Source organism: Bos mutus, chromosome 8 (assembly GCF_027580195.1).
Source record: "Bos mutus isolate GX-2022 chromosome 8, NWIPB_WYAK_1.1, whole genome shotgun sequence".
Classification (NCBI taxonomy): Eukaryota; Metazoa; Chordata; class Mammalia; order Artiodactyla; family Bovidae; genus Bos; species Bos mutus.
In genome coordinates, this window is record NC_091624.1 from 36,880,215 (window position 1) to 36,897,675 (window position 17,461).

Here is a 17,461-nt window from a genome sequence, read left to right on the forward strand (position 1 = left end):
CATTGTGACCTTAACTTTCAGACACCCCCATCTGCAGGCCCCTTTTTGCTCCTTTAGAAAAACTCCTGGGAATCTGTTTGGATGTAGAACAGCCCTTCTTCTGGTGGGGTATGGGGGGTGGGGCGTATGTGGTGTGAGTTGATCAGTTGTGTCTGACTCTTTCAACCCCATGGTCTGTAGCCCACCAGGCTCCTCTGTCCATGTGGATTCTCCATGCAAGAATACTGGGGTGGGTTGCCATTCCCTTCTCCAGGGCATCTTCCCGATGCAGGGATCGAACCCAGGTCTCCTGCATTGCAGGCAGAATCTTTACTGTCTGAGCCACTGGTGGAGGGGAGTAAGGGGATGGGATGGGAAAGGGGGTGGGGAGCTCCCAAACCCCAACACAGAATAGGAAGCTATTTTCGTAACAAGTTGTTAGAAAGCAGTGGCTCTGCGTTCGACCTCCTTACGTCGAGAGCCCATCAACCAGCTTCCTCATTTCTAAAACAGAAACCATAATAGCATGAGTTTGTTGTAAGAAATAAATGAAATAATGAATTTGAAGCTCTTAGGTCAGAACACTGCAGATATTAAGTGTTCAATAAGTAATAGCCATCATCCTAGGAATCAAGGTCCCAAGGTTCTTGGGGGGCTTTTTCCTGCTTGCTTCCCTCCCCATCCAGGCTTGGTTTTTCTCCAGGTAGCCTTTCTTCTGTTCCCACCTTCACTTCACCACTAGCTCCTGCTTCTAAAATCTTGCTCCTAGCATCTCAGATATGAGCTGCATTTCTCCAGCTGCAAATTGGGGTTAATAATCCTTCCCCACCCATCTTCTCCGGGCTGGAAGCAAACATATGGGAAAGTGTTTTGGAGACAGAGCTGTTGTCTTATGAAGATGACACGCTTGAGGCTCAAGTTTCTGTTGCCAGATGTGGAGGCCCAGCAGAGCTGTGTCCGGGAGGGCTGGGGCGGGGCTGGGTGCCCAGAGCTTTCCAGCCTCCAGGCCTCCTGCACTGGGACCACCATCTTTCCCCTGTCACAAGGAGAGGCCCAGTGAGGGTGGACGGGAATCCAGGGGTGCTGTCTGGAACCACAGTTGTAACCTGGCTCTTGAGCAGTGTACGTGGGGTGGGGGTGTGGAGGGGATTTCTTCTCCGGGGGACCCCCCACCCCTCCACCAGGCCTGGCTGTCAGAGCTGCAGGAGGGCGGACCTTGTCCTGCCTGGGCCTGTCTGGGCAGGCTGCTCTTTTGTGTTTTTGCCAAGAGGCCTAGAACACCGCACAGCCTGTGAGGCACAAGTCAGAGCAGTCCTGATGCGGAGACAGCTCCCTCTTCTGCGTAAAGGTAGTCCCTTTAAAGGGGGGAGCGGATGGGGGTGTCAAAGGCCAGACAATAAGAGGCACAGGGGAGCTGCAAAGGGAAGTGTTTAATGAGTGGCCGCTGGCGCACATGGAGATTGTATTTCACACCCCACTTAGCAGCCTGATGCCCAGTTGGGGGTGGTGCGTGTATTTGCAGGTGTGTGTGTATGTGTGTGTGTGTGCAAGTTGCACACATGCTCCTGGAGTGGAGGTGGGAGGGTAGGAATAAAGAGGGCATAGAGGGGGCAGGTGGAAGTGGGACTGAGAGAATGAATGAATGCCCAGGAAGCAGGCGTTAGGGAGGAAACAGAGGCCTGCATCACTGATTGCTTCTCTTCTGCGTTCTCTCATCAGGGCAGGCGTGTTTGACCCCAGGGTCTGCTCATATCCTTCCTGCCTCCTACCCCAGTGTAGCAGAGGATACACAGACACACACACACACACACACACACATCCTGCAGAGTGCTGCTGGTTGGGGCTTCCCAGCCAGGCCTGAACAGGGCTACTCTACCCAGATGGGAGGCGGCCTGTGCCGTGGGACCAGAACCATGTCCCCTTTGGAGTCCCTGGCTCCAAAACTTTCCATGGCTCCCTGTTACCAACAGAACAAAGTCCTTTGGCCCCCAGCCTGGCTTTTGAGATTGAAAACAATCTCTCTGATTTCTCCCAGGACATAGTCCCTTGAAGAAGGACCTAAGACTTTGATGTCTCTGACACCTCCTTCACAAGCCCCAGCTCTTTTTCAAGCTCCCGGATATACAACCACTGCCTGTAAGACGCCTCTTCTGGCTTCTTGTATTAACTTCTGGCCAGAATTCTGTGGCATCCTAAAGGTTGTCCCAAACCAGAGTTTCAGGTGCCATCACCAACTTTCCCTTCCCCCATAGCCAGCCAGTCACTTCCTTCTCTTGATTTTACTCCTCAACAGCCCTCAACCCTATTTTCTCATTTTCATCTCCACTGCCCTGTTGTGGCTCAGTCTTAAGCTGTCTCATGCTGCAGCTGGAAGATATCTCCAGGACATTGCATGACTGTGGGATTTCTTTGCTCCCAAATCCTCTGATGGTTGGACAGTGATTTTCAAATTATGCTGGGAGGAGCTCTTGGAGCCTTGGGAAAGTAGCTCAGGGGACATGGGGAGTGATGACAGGGGACCCTCAAGCAATCAGGACCCTGATCTTATCAGAGCAGCCCCACTCTCATCTTTCTAATACATTGAGCTTCTGTACTTCACTAACACTAGGCTTCCCAGATGGCACTAGTGGTAAAGAACTCTCCTGCCAATGCAGGAGATGTAGGGACGTGGGTTCGATCCCTGGGTCAAGGAGATCCCCTGGAGGGGGAAATGGCAACCCACTCTAGTATTCTTGCATGGAGAATCCCATGAACAGAGGGGCATGGCAGGCTTTACAGTCCATGGGGTTATGAAGAGTCGGACACGACTGAAGCAACTTAGCACACATGCACTAACACTTCATTTGAGACCACTGACATGTAGAATCCAAGCTTCCTCCTTGCTGGAGAAGCACACTCAGGACTGGGCAGTTAGGCTCTTCTCAGGTCCTGCTGCTCCTCCCTGTCCTGCATACTGTGCTCCCCGCGCTGCGTCATTTCCCAGCAGGCCCCTCTGCTTGGGCCCGTGTCTTTCTGGTGCATGTGACCCCTTTGCAGCCTTCTTCATCAGTGCATGCTTCCTCATGCTTCACAATTCTGCTCAGGTGCTTCTTCCTTTAGGAAGACCTCCTTGGCCTTCCGGTCCCTGCTTCTCATCCCCCAGCACTTTGGACAATCCTCAGCCCTCCTTGGCACTTAGTGCATGCCCTATCTGCTCAACCTTGGCTGCTGTGTGTCCCCACCAGGAACTCCGGAGACCAAATCCTTGAGCATCGTCAGCCTCCAGAGGAGTGAACAGGCAGGAGTTGCTGAATGAATGGATGAATGAAGAGACGAATGAGGAAGCGGGGAGGGAATGAGAGCAAGCGAAGGAAGAGAACAGGAAGTCGTTAAAAGAGACAGAGACAGGCAGGCCCCTCCCACGTCACAAGCCCTGATTGCAGCCAAGAACTCGGAGTCTTCGGTTTTGCAAAGGCAGCAGCCCTGTTCTCCTGAAAGGATGGTGGGAGAACAGAAGGCCACCCTATCCAGTCTCCCTGGCACCCGTCCAGGGAAGGGGGAACGGTCTCCTGTGAGCCCCACTTCTCTCTCCAACTTGCTATTTGATTCTGAGAACAGAGCAGAGAGGGAGTAGGCTGGTTGGCCTCGGCCTCTCGCCCTCTTCTGGGCTTGTGGAGAGTCATGCCACCCTGAGATGCTCTGTGCTTGGCCCTGGGCTGTGTGTTTGAGCTGGCAAAGCAAGGGCAGGTCTGATGCTGGTTTAGTTTGATCAAAGCAAGTCTTTTCTCTCCCTGGGCTTTAATGTCTCTGCAGACATCCTCCCCACGTCTGGAGCCCCGTGTGCCTGGACGCGATGACTCAGGAGGTAGGCTTTCCAGAGGAGAGAACCCCTGAAGCTGCAATTCTGACTCTGGCCTTAGTTGAGGGGAGGGTATTTGGTGGGAGGAGGTGCCTCCTTCCTGTGCCCCAGATCCGGGTAAAGGATGAAGCTGAGAGGCCCCCACTTCCCCTGTGCCTGGACAACCCTCCTTCTGCTCAGGCCTGTCTGGGGGCCAAAAGCCAGGGCCTGGGCATCCATGTGACTCAGGAATTTCAGGGCCAGACAGGCAGGGGTGCAGAGCCCGCGGGAAGACCCTGTCAGGGCAGGGGGCAGAGGACAATGAGAAGACAGACCCCAGCACTGTCTGAGCCCCCAGAGGCCTTGGGCAACTTGAGACAGAAATGTGTGCTTAGATTCTCCCAGGCCAGACCACGGCGCGAGGGTGCCCGGGCTCAGAAGGAGGGACACCTTTGGAACACAGTGATGAAGGGCTGTGAAGCCAGAGCTAAGAGGCTCTGAGAACGAAACTGTGAAACCTACTTCCAGCGCAGTAAGGTGGAGACGCAAAGTCAGGGTGAAATCCAGCCCCAGCAACCACAATGGTCCCATTCCATGCCTATCTGGAGAAGCTGGGTACTCACAGGCCCCACCTGCCAGGTCTTACAGCCCCACCTGGAAGGCAGAGAACCAGCAGCACCTACCCTTCTCTAGGAGATCCCTCAAATCTAGCCGATGGCAGAACAGAGTCCCTGTGGGCAGTTGAGGAAGACCATAGACCCCTGGCTTCCTGGGTAGCTCAGAGGGTAAAGAATCTGCTCGCAATGCCGGAGAATTGGGTTTGATCCCTGGGTCAGGAAGATCCCCTGGAGAAGGGCATGGCCATTGCCTGGAGAATCCGATGAACAGAGTAGCCTGGCGGGCTATAGTCCATGGGGTCACAAAGAATCAGACATAACTGAGCGACTAACACTTTCACTTTTCGTAGACCCCTGGAGCCCTTAACATACTCAGCGGAGGGCCATCAGGCCCAGAGCCGTCCAGCCACCGAATCTGAGTCATTGAGCAGCACTCCTCAGAGATCCGAGGTCCTTAGCAGATGGATGGGCAGGAGACCACCACCTTTACAGCAGACCCTCTTGCCTCCTGATACTCACCTCTGCTCTTTTCACACCCAGCTCCTTGGCCTCTAAGCCGGTAGCTGTCGTCCCCAACCCCTGGTCTGTGGCCCTCTCCTCCCCAAGGTCCCTTCCTCCCATGGCTCCCAGGCCCACCCACTGCCGCTCAGCCACACCCACTCCTCCCACCCGGTCCCGAGGCTGACCTGCCACACGGGGTCCGTGTGCTTGCCAGACTTGGCTGAGCTGCGGAAGGAGGGCTGGGAGTGGGGCTTCTTGAGGTTGTAAATGGCCACGTTGCCATCGTAGTGGCCCACCACCACCAGGTAGGGGTGGTCCACGTGCATGTCCAGGCACATGATGCCGCTCTCGCTGCTGAAGATGTATTCGGGGAAGCTGGGGTTCTTCATGCTGTATAAGAGCAGCATGCCACGGCTCTGCTTCATGAAGTCATCTGTCCCGGGGAAGAGGTGGCGGTGGTTGGAGGGTCCAAGTCCCAGCCCCTCCCCGACAGGGCCAACAAGCCCTGCCCCCCTCTGTCTCCCACAGAGAGTGTGGGGAGGTGAGGGGGGGTCCTCTCTGGTCTTCATCTTCTCCGTCTGCAAAATGGAACCATGAGGCTTGGCCCACCCCCTCCTTGGGGTTCAGCAGTGGGTGCAACAGACAAGGTGACCAGGTGTACTTGAGGGATGGACAGTCATTCTCCTTAGTCTCCCTGGGGGTATAGGAAAGGGGGTTGCCAGCTCAAAGAGTTGTTATGTGAAGGATGTGGGTGGGCTTGGGACGGAGCAGTATCCCTAGATGCCCAGCCCATCTGTTGTGCTTAGGTGCTGGGATAATGGCTGTGTACCCCTCATTCCCAGCCAAGGACAGGGGTTCCATCTGGACTAACATGGAATTGTCTGTGTGGTCCCACACTAGCCACCTATGGGCATCTTCCCATACCCTCCGGCCCCACAGTCCCCAGTTGCAGCCGAGCCCTAGCTCTAAAGTGAAAGTGTCAGTTGCTCAGTCGTGTCTGACTCTGTGCGACCTCATGGACTGTAGCCTTTAGCCCTGCCAGGGTCCTCTGTCCATAGGATTCTCCAGGCAAGAATACTGGAATGGGTTGCCATGCCCTCTTCCAGGGGATCTTCCTGACCGAGGTCTCCTGCATTGTGGGTGGTTTCTTTACTGTTTGAGCTACCCGGGAAGCCTAGCTCTACGCTTACTCCCAGATTCGAGAAGTCCCAGGTCAGCCAGTGGGGCTTTGGTAGGCCACCATGTTATCTGTCCCTCTGGCCTGGGCACAGTGTTTGGTGGTCGACAGTGGGCCGCTCAGCAGACGTCCTTCTCCCTGCCCACCCCCAGCGAGGGGGTGATACCAGTCTTTCATTCTCTGCTGACCCAGCGCCCATCATGATCATGCAGTCATTGAACAGAACACAGCCCCTGCCCTCAGTTCTGGCTCTCCCGCCACCAGCCCAGGACCCTTCCCAAGCTCAGAGGAGCCAGAGCTGGCGAGGCGGATGTCTAGAACAACCCCCTGCCCCCGTCTTGGGGGCCCTACGCTAAGGCAGCCTTTTAGCTGACACAAAGGCTCTCCCTTGGGCCTCCAGGGCTAGCTCCTCTGACCCCTGCAACTACAGACCGGGCCCTCCCAACAAAACGGCCAGTCCTGAGGTGTGGAGCCCGTGGGTGAGAAAGAAAGGGAGGCAGCCCCAACTTGGTAAGTTTTGCTGAGTCATTCTTATTCCTAAGGCTGCCCCTTTTTTGGGGGAGCAAGTGACTGGGCTGGGCTCCCCAGGCTGTGGGCATGAGCTAACTACCACCGTCCCAGGTACCCTCACCCTGGGCCTGCTGCAGACAGAGCTGACGCTTCCTGGGAGCCAGGGTGGCCTGCAATGAGCAAGCTGGCACACCCACCAGCGCAGCTGCCTGCAGGGAAGCCCATCTTCCCTTGCTGTGGCTACTTGTCAACAGAAGCCCTCCCCGGTCACGGGCACGGGCGGCTTCCTATGTAAGGAGTGGCTGCCCCTGGAGTGGAAGGTACCAGGGACCAGCCTGAACCACACCGTGGTTCAGGAAGGAAAAGGCTTCTGCTCCGGGGAAAGTGAGGAGGCCGGGCTGGTCACCCTGCACCTGGCATGTCCCCGAGCCAGTAGGGGATGGGAGCTGGCAGTACCTCACCTCACAGGGTCCAGGGTAAGCCCCAAGAGCTGACTGTTCAATTTCGGGAGAGTTCTACAGCTGGCTGAGGGGAGTGTCTTTCCCAACCAGACCATGAAGGAAAGTGAGCTGAGCAGTGGAACAGTCCCTTGTAGCTCCTTTTGTTCATTTACCCAAATCCTGATCGGGGCCTGGCAGGGACAGACACAGCCCTCTGGAGACATGGGCCTGCCCTCGGCAGCTCCTGGTGTGGTGACAGGGAGCCAGACCCCTGAGGCTGAATGGGCAAGCCCTCGCCAGGTAATCAAACTATTAACTGCCAGGCCGGAGGTGAGTTGTCGATGCCCTGGACGCCCTGTGGCCTGGATGCCAAGCAAGACTGATGGGAGGAGTGGGCAGGCAGGAGGGTGAATGAAAAGGTGGGCAGTTGGGTGACAGATGCTCAGGCTAAGGATTTGGATGCTCTCCTTGCTGCCCCAAGGGTCAAAGGTGGGCGTGATCCCCACACTTGCTCTCACTATGCCCCAGGGATCTGGTCTCTTGAGGGACAGCAGTGATGACTTGCTTTTTCTAGACACACTTCCAGCAGCCCCTGCCCTGCCACAAATGTGCACAGAACCTTCATGACCAGTGGAACCAGGAAAGGAGGGTTGGAAACCCTAGGTTGGCTCAGTAACTCTGCAGTGTGAACATCTCTGACCTGCTCCCAGAACCACCAGATGCTGAACTATGGCCCCCAGATTATATAGGTGGATAAACTGAAGCCCTGGTGGCTCAGAGAGTAAAGAAGAATTTGCCTACAATGCAGGAGACCTGGGTTCCATCCTGGGTCAGGAAGATACCCTGGAGAAGGGAATGGCTACCCACTCCAGTATTCTTGTCTGGGAAATCCCATGGACAGAGGAGCCTGGCGGGTTACAGTCCATGGGTTTGCAGAGTCAGACATGACTGAGCAACTAACACTTTCACTTCAAACTGAGGCCCAGGGGGTAGAAATGATGTGCCCAAGTACATGAGACCTATCACTTGATGCTCGTCACACCCAATATCCTGTTTAGTTACCCTGCTCAGGGTAACAGCACGAATCCAAACTTTACATGAAGGTAGAGAAAGAAGGGCAAGGGGGCACCGGACATTTGGGGGCAATGGGGTGTCTGGCAAAGCAAATAATCCCTCCAGAATCTGGACAAGGGGATGCGTAAAGGCCAGGGCAGCCACTTGTGATGAGAGGAAAGTTCTGGCAGAGATAAGCATGGATTTCATAAGACAGGGACACAGAGAGCAAGCAACCGGCCACACTAAAGCCTTAGATCCTGCCAGCGCTCCCAGGCCACACACATCCTGACAGTAAGCCTCCCGTTCTTAACCTGGCTCAAGTGATCTCTGTTACCTTCAACCAAACAAGCCGTCCTGACATAAAGATCACAGCTTCTAATCATGGTTAGACCATGTGTTTCCTGAATTCCAATTCAGGGCTTTGTCTGCCAAACCACACCAGGAAAATAGAGAAAAACTCTAATTCAGCTAGGGCTTCCTCTCCATCTTATTCTATGATGTTCTTGTCCCTGACTCTGGACCCCTATGAACCCTCACTATTCTATCCTATAAGTGTACCCAGGGTGATGTCAGGGCCCCAACCTGCAACCGTGCTACAGGAGAGCATCATCCTGTCTTCCAAAAGTCCTAAAATGACATCACCACTCAGACCACCAGTGGTCTCCATGTGACATCATCGCTGAGGCTACCAGCAGTCCTGGTGACATCACTGCCCAGCCTGCCATCATTCCCAGTATGATGCCACCGACCAGGTCATCAGAAGTCCCAGTAAGACATTGACATCAATATCACACCCAGTGCCTCAGTTCCCAGTGAGTGGTAGAATCCCATCACGTTCAAGGCTCACAGAGCCCTGGGCCCTGGGGTACTTGATCCTGAATCCCACAAACTACCTGGCTCCCCAGCACAGGACGGAAGGTCCAGCGACACAGAAGTGTGGACCCAGTTCCACACTCCATTATATAAAGAGGCAGGAGCCATGATGTCTGGGGCCGGTGAAGGAATTTCAGGTTCCTCTGGGCCATGGGATTTCAGTGAATCTATGTTGGCTGGGTGGCAGGGAAAGAGGAACAGAGGAAGGGGGAAAGGGAGAGAGCGAGGAAGGGAGAAGGGAGAGGTGATAAACCATCTGGCCTGTGACTCCAAGACAGGGGGAGAGGGAGGGCCACTGGTCTGGCCTTAGCTTCACTTTGTAATTTTGCCTTCTCCAAGAAGCCTTCTAGACCATTCGGCTTCTCCACTATGAGTGCCCACCTACCCCCTGGAATTCCTCTACCTGTACTCTATTATTACAGGTGTATCACTATTGCGAGTAGATTTTTCCTTAGCCTGCCACCAAAGGATGGAGCATGGCATGGCATGGCCCAGAAGGCTTCCTCTCTCAGAAGGAGAGCTGCCTCCTGCTAACCCTGCCTTGCTGGATAATCTCTACGGCCTCTCTGACTCTGGCCTTCAGTGATTCAGGAGATTTGGGGGAGGAGAGTCAACTTCCTAATAGAGTGTGATCTGGCCATTCTCAGAAAGCCACTGTCTCAGGGGAAGGGTGGCTTCATTCCACAATCGACTGAAGCTCTCACTGCCCTCAGCACCCTCTTCTGGGGCCCAGGCAGCGCCACTACCCCACCCCTGCCCAGAGCTCTAGATGGTAAGGGGCCGCTCTGGAGAGTCCTGACTGTCAGGAGAAGCCTGGGATTCTGCTTAGGATTTAGGGAGTGCAGAGGAGGCAGAGGGCATGTTGGGGCATCCGGCTTAAGCCAGGCCAGCAGTCAGAGAGAAGTAGGTGCCAAGCTGCAGAGACAAGGGTGCCAAGCCAGCGACAGCCAGCAGGCCTCCTCCTCTCTTCCTGCAAGCTCCCTGATGAATCCGGCCCAGGGCTTGAGCCCAAGGCAGCAGCTGTTTGATGATTCCCTTATTAAGTCATGTAAGAGGCACTCAGAGGGGCTGTGGTGGGCAGAATAATGCCCTCCCCCCATGTCCGTGTCCTAATCCCCAGAGCCCATAAATATGTTACTTTGCACAGCAAAAGGGATTTTGTAGATGTGATTAAGTTAAGGCCTTGAGATGGGGAGATTATCCTGGATTATCTGGGTAGAACCAGTGTAATCACAGGGGTCCTTATAAGGGAAGGAGGGAGGCAGGCAGGTCAGAGCACTGACACCAGAAGCCGACGTCAGAATGAGACACTTGCTAGCTGGAAAGAGGCCACAAGCCATGGAAATCGGGCAGCCTTGAAGCTAAGAAAGACAAGGAAATGGATGGCCCTCCAAACCTCCAAAAGGAACAAAGCCCTGCTGACATCTGATTTTTGCTCAGCAAAACCCATTTTAGACGCTGACCTCCAGAACTGTAAGACAATAGATTTGTGTTGTTTTGAGCCGTTATGTTCAAATCAGTCAATCCTGAAGGAATTAACCCTGAATAGTCATGAAGCTCCAATACTTTGGCCACCTGATGCAAAGAGCTGACTCATAGGAACAGACTCTGATGCTGGGAAAGATTGATGACAGGAGGAGAATGAGACAACAGACGATGAGGTGGTTGGATGGCATCACTGGCTCAATGGACATGAGTTTGAGCAAACTCTGGGAGATAGTGAAGGACAGGGAAGCCTGGTGTGCTGCAGTCCACGGGGTCACAAAGAGTTGGGCGTGACATAGCGACTGAACAACAACAAAGTCAAACTAACTGGGTCACAGCTAAGTGTGACCCAAATTCTACTTTTAGGAATCAGAGGAAGAGGTCACTCAAGATGGTTGCTCTCTTGCTCCCTGCACATCCCCCAGTCAACCAGCCTCTGCTTCACCTCCACCTGCTCACATGACTTTCCAATCCTCTTAATCACAGGGCTTACTCAACAGCTACCTAAGTGCTTGCCCCCCACCCAGCTGCTGGTTTCCCTGGAGACTGATGAGCCAACCCGATGTCAATTCCCCTATAAATGGTAGGCTCCTCCTCCCCCAGCAGTGAAGGTTTTTGCCATGTCCTATCTGCGACCTGACATATGTGGTAGGGACCTTTTGCTTCTGACTTACAAGACTCTCTATCCAGTTACGTTTAAGTTGTGGGTTTCTCTATCACTTTCTCCTTCTCTGGTCTCACAGTGGGGCGATGTGGGGCTAGCAGGTCTGTGGTGGGGGGCAGCCCAACAGGCCATAGGTGATACATTTTCTAGGGTGATTTGGAAGCAGTCCCTCCAGAAATCAGGGGGATGGAAGCTAATGACCCCCAGCTCTCCTGATGACAATAAGGAAACCCTTCTCAGTTTCCCACATCCCAGTCCTGCCCTCTTGGACTCTAGGCACAGACTGTCCCTTGGGTTAGGATTTTCAGTCTCCAAAGGCAGGGGACGAGCCCAGGGCTGCCCCCAAGAAGGGACATCAGTGTTACAGGGTTCCAAACTGCCAGTGTGACCCTGAGACTGTGGTGCCAGGCTGGATCCAGCCTTCCAGGCATCTGGGCTTTTCCTAGAGCTCTCACCCAATTAGAAGTTGGGATATTTAAACAGTGTGGGAAATAAGAGCAAGGCCTTGGAGACAGAATACATCAAGCGGGACATTTAATTTGATTTAGGGAAAATGAGGCAAACATTTGAGAACCTAAATAACTAACCAGTAATTAAACTAACAACAGGAATGCCCTTGCACTACAACCCGGCGAGCACAGTGGCCTTTATGGACTGTATTTACAAAGAGACCTGACAACATAATTAGTCCTGTAAATTTTACGCAGCCTGCAGCTGAGGAGTGATGGATTTTGTGTGTGGAGGATGAACGGGGAGAAATGAGGTGGATGAATTTCCATTTTCAGTAAATGAAATTAACACTGCTTAATTAGTGAAGCTGACAAATAAATGACCAGGGAAGATTTAAATCCCTTACAAGTGGATCCCTGACCTGGGCAGGCTGAGGGACCGACCAGGAGGCGGTGGGACAGAGTGGGAATGGGTGTAATATGGCCCTGGGGCTCAGGGCCTGACTTTGGCCACTTTTGAGGGTGCTGTCCCTCCGAGGCTGGGCAGAAGGTCAGCTGGCTCGTCCGCCCTTCTAAGACATGACCTGCTGGGAGGTTTCCTCCCTGTCTCCTGTGTGAGAGCCAGTCAGGACACACACAGGGTCTAGGATCTGATCCACCATCCCTGCCTGACAGATCACGAGGAGTCCCCACTTCCCTGCTGTGAATGGCCTAATGGGCTGGAAAGCACCCCCTCAGTGTAGCAGGCTGACACAACTGCACCTCAGCTTTGCCCCGTGGGCCATCTCTTCCTAGACCACCTTCCTCTGCCCTCCAGTGTTCCTCCATCTGCTCTTACCTGCTGACAGCCTTTCTCCACTCAGCTGAGACACGAAGCCTGGCCCCAGGGGGAACCCCAGTCTCAGCCCTGTATGCAGCCTGACATGCCCACCACCTGGTGCCCAGCAGCCACGAGGGAAGGCAGGTGTGACTGCTCTGTGTTGTTGCAGGCAATTGCCTAAGCTCTGTTCCCCACCTGCTTGCTCCCAGTCTGGCTCCAGCCAGCCGGCCTTGTGCCCAAACTTGCCTAAGCTCTGTTCCTCACCTGCTTGCTCCCAGTCTGGCTCCAGCCAGCCGGCCTTGTGCCCAAACGTGGGCTCGGCCCCAGTCCTTCCTAGGTGCCTGCCTTCCCCTGCCCGAGTCTTATTTGACCAGGTTAGAGAGTCAACATTGGGGTATCCCAGGCAAAAAGAGCCCTGGGCTGAACTCATCGGGGTCAAGCCCAACAACAAACCCAAACTCTCACTTCAGCGTTTGTCCACATGAGGCAAAGTCTGATGATGGGAGGCGGGCATCTGGGAATTTTCAAAGATAGGGTGATGGAGGCTGGTGAGCAGCTGCTCCTCACGGCAACCCATCCGGACATTAGGGTGCCTTTTTCCCGGCCTTGGCTTTGCTCACTTTCTTCCAAGGAGACACCTGGGTATCTGCAGCATGGGGCTCCCTGGGGGAACCTCAGGAGTGAATGCAGGAGCCCTTTGAGTCCCAGTCCAGCCTGGCTCTGCTCAGGCCTCTGCAGGGTGGTACTGAGATGTGCAAGGCTCTGAGGAATAGATGCCCAGTGGAAAGCTGGTCAACAGCTCCCGTGCCAGTGAGAGTAATACCACCGCCTCTGCTGGGCCCAGCTGTCTAAGAGAAGAGGTGGGGCCTCGTCTGACTCCTCCCTGTCCCCAACAGGCCCCTCTTTCTGCAGCCCTGCCGGAAAGCTAGGAAACAGAAAGACAGACAAATCAGCAACATTCGTCCTTTCTGTGCATACGGTTCCTACAGCTCAAGGGGCACATTTGCTGCTTTTCTTCCACGTGTGTCTAATGACAGAGGGTACCAGGCATCAGCGTCTCCAGGTCACCAGGGGAAAAACCAAGGCTCAGAGCAGCTTTCAGCTCCAGGTCACGTCACTGGGAAGTGACCCTCCAGCCAGAAGGTCTGCAGCTGATAGTGGTGCTACCCAGACATGTGGGTGTGGCCAACAAAGGACAAAGAGACCCTTCGAGGGCGCACGCCTGCTCAAAAGAGGCCACTGGGCCCGTTGGAATTGGGGCCATCAATTCCTGGTGGGGGCGTCACTCTGCACCACTGCCTCTGGCTAACACTGCCCCCAAGGACAACCTCTATATGACCCCAGCCAGCTGACATTCCACTCTGGCCCTCGGTGAAAGGAGGAGACAGGAGAGCTGAAGCAGTTTCTCCTCCCACCTGCTGGGGAGCCTCCCCACTCTCCCCACCTCTGTCCTGGGCAAAGAGCCTGGGCTGAGAGCAGCCCCAGAGAGGGGTCCACACCCACTCCTAGGAGGCCCGCTCAGCACCCGGCCCACGTCCAGGCCCAGTAGCTGCAGCAGAGGGAGGAATGTGCTAGCTCCCTGCCAGAGGGGGTGGGTGCCTCCTGCTTGGCAGCAGCCTACCCTCAGGAGAGGGGACACAAAGCGGGCATTTAGGGCATCCTCGGAGGCGGCCCAGACCATGAGACTGGGAGCAGCTCCAAGGGTTTCCTCGCTGAGAGGAATGACAAACACCCACTCCTCTTGGCCCTCGCCTCCCTCCCCCACCCCAGGCAAAGAATGGGCTGGGCGGACAGGCGGTCTGAGGGGCAGAGACCGGGAGCTTGTACGCCTGCCAGCCAGCAGCAGCTTGGAGAATGGGAAGGTTTTTCTGTTTGCAGAAGCTCATTCTCTTAGCCAGAAAGCACGCTGTCAGCCTGGGGAGCTGCGGCTTGCATGAAGTCTGGGGCCCTCTCCTGTTAGGAAGGGGGAATGTCCAGTCCAGAGGGGAGGCAGGGGCTTCTGCAGGGCCCAGGAATCACGAAGGAAAGCCACACAGTTCCCACAGTGCTGCCTCCCACTGAGGGGTGAGGGAAGCTGGCGGGGAGAGAACATCCCATAAGGCAGTGGTCTCCGAGGGGACAGGGGCCAGCGATGAACATCAAACCCTTGTCCTCCACCTGCTCCAGGGGCTGCTCTGGAAACTCTCTTCATGCAGACCCCACCATCCAGGCCCTCCCAGGTCTGGTCCAGTCCACCTTCTCATGCTTCTCAAGCCCACTTCTCCAGCTTCACTCCACGCTGGTGGTTCCGAGCCTGCCCTCTCTTTGGAATGCCTTCCCTAGTCTCCCAACTGTCTCTAGCCTCCAGTCTCCTGCCTGCAATTCCTCCCTGTAGTGGTTGTGTCCCTGCCCTTCTTAAATTCCTTCAGTGGTTTCCCTTTGAGAGAAGGTCCAAGCTTCCTGGGATGGCTTACCAAGCCCTTTGGGGCTACCCTGCCCCCTTCTACAGCCTCATTTCCTCCCGTATCTCTCCTGCCTCCCGACCTTTGCTGCTGCCTCAGACGGAAGTCCTCTGCCCCTCTTTCTTCACCGTAATAACTCCTTCTAGGCTCATTTTGGCATATTCCTTCACGCAGCACTAATTGCCAGTGTGACAGTGGGGCTTCTCCCCTAGACTGGGCAGTGTGACTAGATCTTAGTCATCTCTGTATCTTTCACACCTGGCAAAGAGTTCTGCACTGAGTAGGTACTTAGTGTTTGTTGGTTGAGTAAGCAGATGAACAAATAGCCAGATGACTTACAGGAGCCATGTCCCACTGCAAACAGATCGTTGTACTTTGGATTCCTGCAAAAGAAATAAGAACCCATCAGCCTAGGAAATGGACATGGTTTGCCCATGGACACAAGCCCTCCCATGTACCCTGGTGCCTTAACTGCACTGCAGACAGACACTGTTGACCTTAGAGACCTAGGGAGGTTCCATAAGAATCCCAGTCTCACTTTTTCCCATAATGCTACGGGTCACCTTCAAGGTGGTTGAGCTTGGGTAGGAGCTGCTTGCTTGTGGCTTGGTACCCAGCAGGTGCTCAGGCACTCCAGGTTTTCTGCAATGCCTCTACTCACCAGCAGAGGGCGGTGACGGCCAGGCGCTTCGCTTTGTCATTTTGGAACTTCCAAAGAGGCAGCAGGGTACCCTCCTGGTCCCGATACTCGTCAGCAGCATCCTCATAGTACTTAAAATCTTAAACACACACAGACTGAGTCAGCCCTGGACTACTGTTTTCTGTCTGTACCTCTTTGGCCAAAACAATTAACCTCTTTGTGTGTCCGAGTGGGAATAGTAAGAATACCTACCTCAAAGGACTACTGTGAGGATTCATTGCTAATACATGTAAAGTACTTAGAAAAATACCTGGCACAGAGTAAGCTCTCTGTAATGTTGTTGTTACTGTTATCGTTGTTTTTGGAGGTAAATGACACTAAAGTGGCTATGTCCCTGAGGATAAAATTCCAAGTTTCCCCATCTTCATATTCACTGCCAAGCTCACCACAGTGAAGCTGCCTGGCTCCCTCATGGGTGCTCTGAACTCAAGTTCATCTCCTGCCCTAAACTCTCTCTACCTCTTGTTTCCTTTAACTTAGGCAGAAGCCGCATCCATCTTTCTACTTGTCTATACCAGAAATTTTGGTAATCCTTCACTGATCTCTTTTCATCATTCCTCATATTTTCCTTCTGATAATCTTTTTAATCCATTCACTTCTCTCCAGCTCCATAGCCACAGTCTAGGCTCAGTCCCCAACAGCCATCACCCAGACTACTACACCAGCCTCCCAGCTGGTCTCCCTACCTCCAGACATTCCTCCTCCAGTCCACGTTCCACAGAGCCATGAGGGGGAGAACAAATAAACCAGCTCCCCACTGCCCTGAAAACCCCTTGGTGACTCCCCTGGCACAGGAGCTTCCTGATTGAACCAAGGCTCCAACCCACTACCACGTCACCTCCAGCCAGCTGTTCACATACTCTCTACATCAAAGTGTCGAAAATGCTCTGCTCCTCCTGGAAACTCCCACTCACTCTAGATCCAGATCAAGCTCCTCTGTGAGGCCTTCACTTTGTTGCTGAGCAGACAGAGTTCACCTCCTCCTCCGCCCCACCCCTGCCTCTGGTCTGCTGAGACATGGGCCACACACTGTTGCCTCTCTGTGTCCTTTTGCCTGTCTCCCCCAGCCCACAGCTCTAGGGGAACAGGAAGCACAGTGTTATCATCTCTGGACCCACAGTGCCTAGCACAGGGCCAGCCACAGAGCGGGCACCCGGTGATTGTTCAAAGAAGGCAACAAAATATATCAACAAAAGGGAACCAGTTCTCAGTCTTCTTTCCAACCAAGGGTGCCCCAGTAGAAAATGACCCTCTCCACCACGGTCAAGGACAAGCCCGGGCACAGCCCCAGCCTCTCTCCCAATGTCCCACACTTTGATGTTTGGGGACTTACACCAAATCCTCAAAAATGGCTCAGAACAAAAAAGGATTAGAGTGGTCAGAGGCGTGAGCCTTGATCACATCAGAAATCCCTGAGCTCAGACTGTCTTTGAAAAGACTTCATTTCAGAGAGATTAATTGGTAACACTTCTGTTTTCACTTCTCCTTCACAAATACACTTTCCCAAAGGGAAAAGTGTATGCAATTAAAAAAAAATCAAAGTTCAATGCATTTTTATGTGCCTGTGTTCTTATAAATGAAAAAGGTTCACCAAGGCCAATTTCTCCATGGATATTAATCATGTTTGCAGCCCTTCAGTGGGCTGCTTGCAGAGGCTGGGTTTCAGGAAGCCAAGCTGTGTGAGTGACAAATTCATTCACAGCTGCCGTGTACTTTTGACAGCTCTGAAAAGCACTCAAGGTCGTTTTCCAGCCTGAATGATAACAAGGGGGCTTGTTTAGGCGGCTGGTCTTGGCAGCCCTGGTTTTTCTGTCCCATGGGTGAGCAATGAGCATCAAGTCACGGAGAAGAGCCCTGGGCTGTCAGCAGAGGAGATCAGCCAGCAGTGGGGAACTGCCAACTCCGGGGAGGCAGCCGCTCCAAATAAATGCA

At 54.0% G+C, this 17,461-nt stretch overlaps 1 protein-coding gene across 2 annotated transcripts in view; it reads right to left on the reverse strand.

Moving 5' to 3' along the window:
- Positions 1-17,461, reverse strand: part of DNAI1 (dynein axonemal intermediate chain 1) — a 68,424-nt gene that overhangs the window by 9,937 nt on the left and 41,026 nt on the right. For both annotated transcript variants that reach the window (XM_005903039.3, XM_070375441.1), the window contains exons 11-13: positions 15,491-15,608; positions 15,169-15,212; positions 5,100-5,347 (exon numbers count right to left, since the gene is read on the reverse strand). In XM_005903039.3, coding sequence (XP_005903101.3) covers positions 5,100-5,347; positions 15,169-15,212; positions 15,491-15,608 — 410 coding nt within the window. The remainder of the gene's footprint in view (positions 1-5,099; positions 5,348-15,168; positions 15,213-15,490; positions 15,609-17,461) is intronic.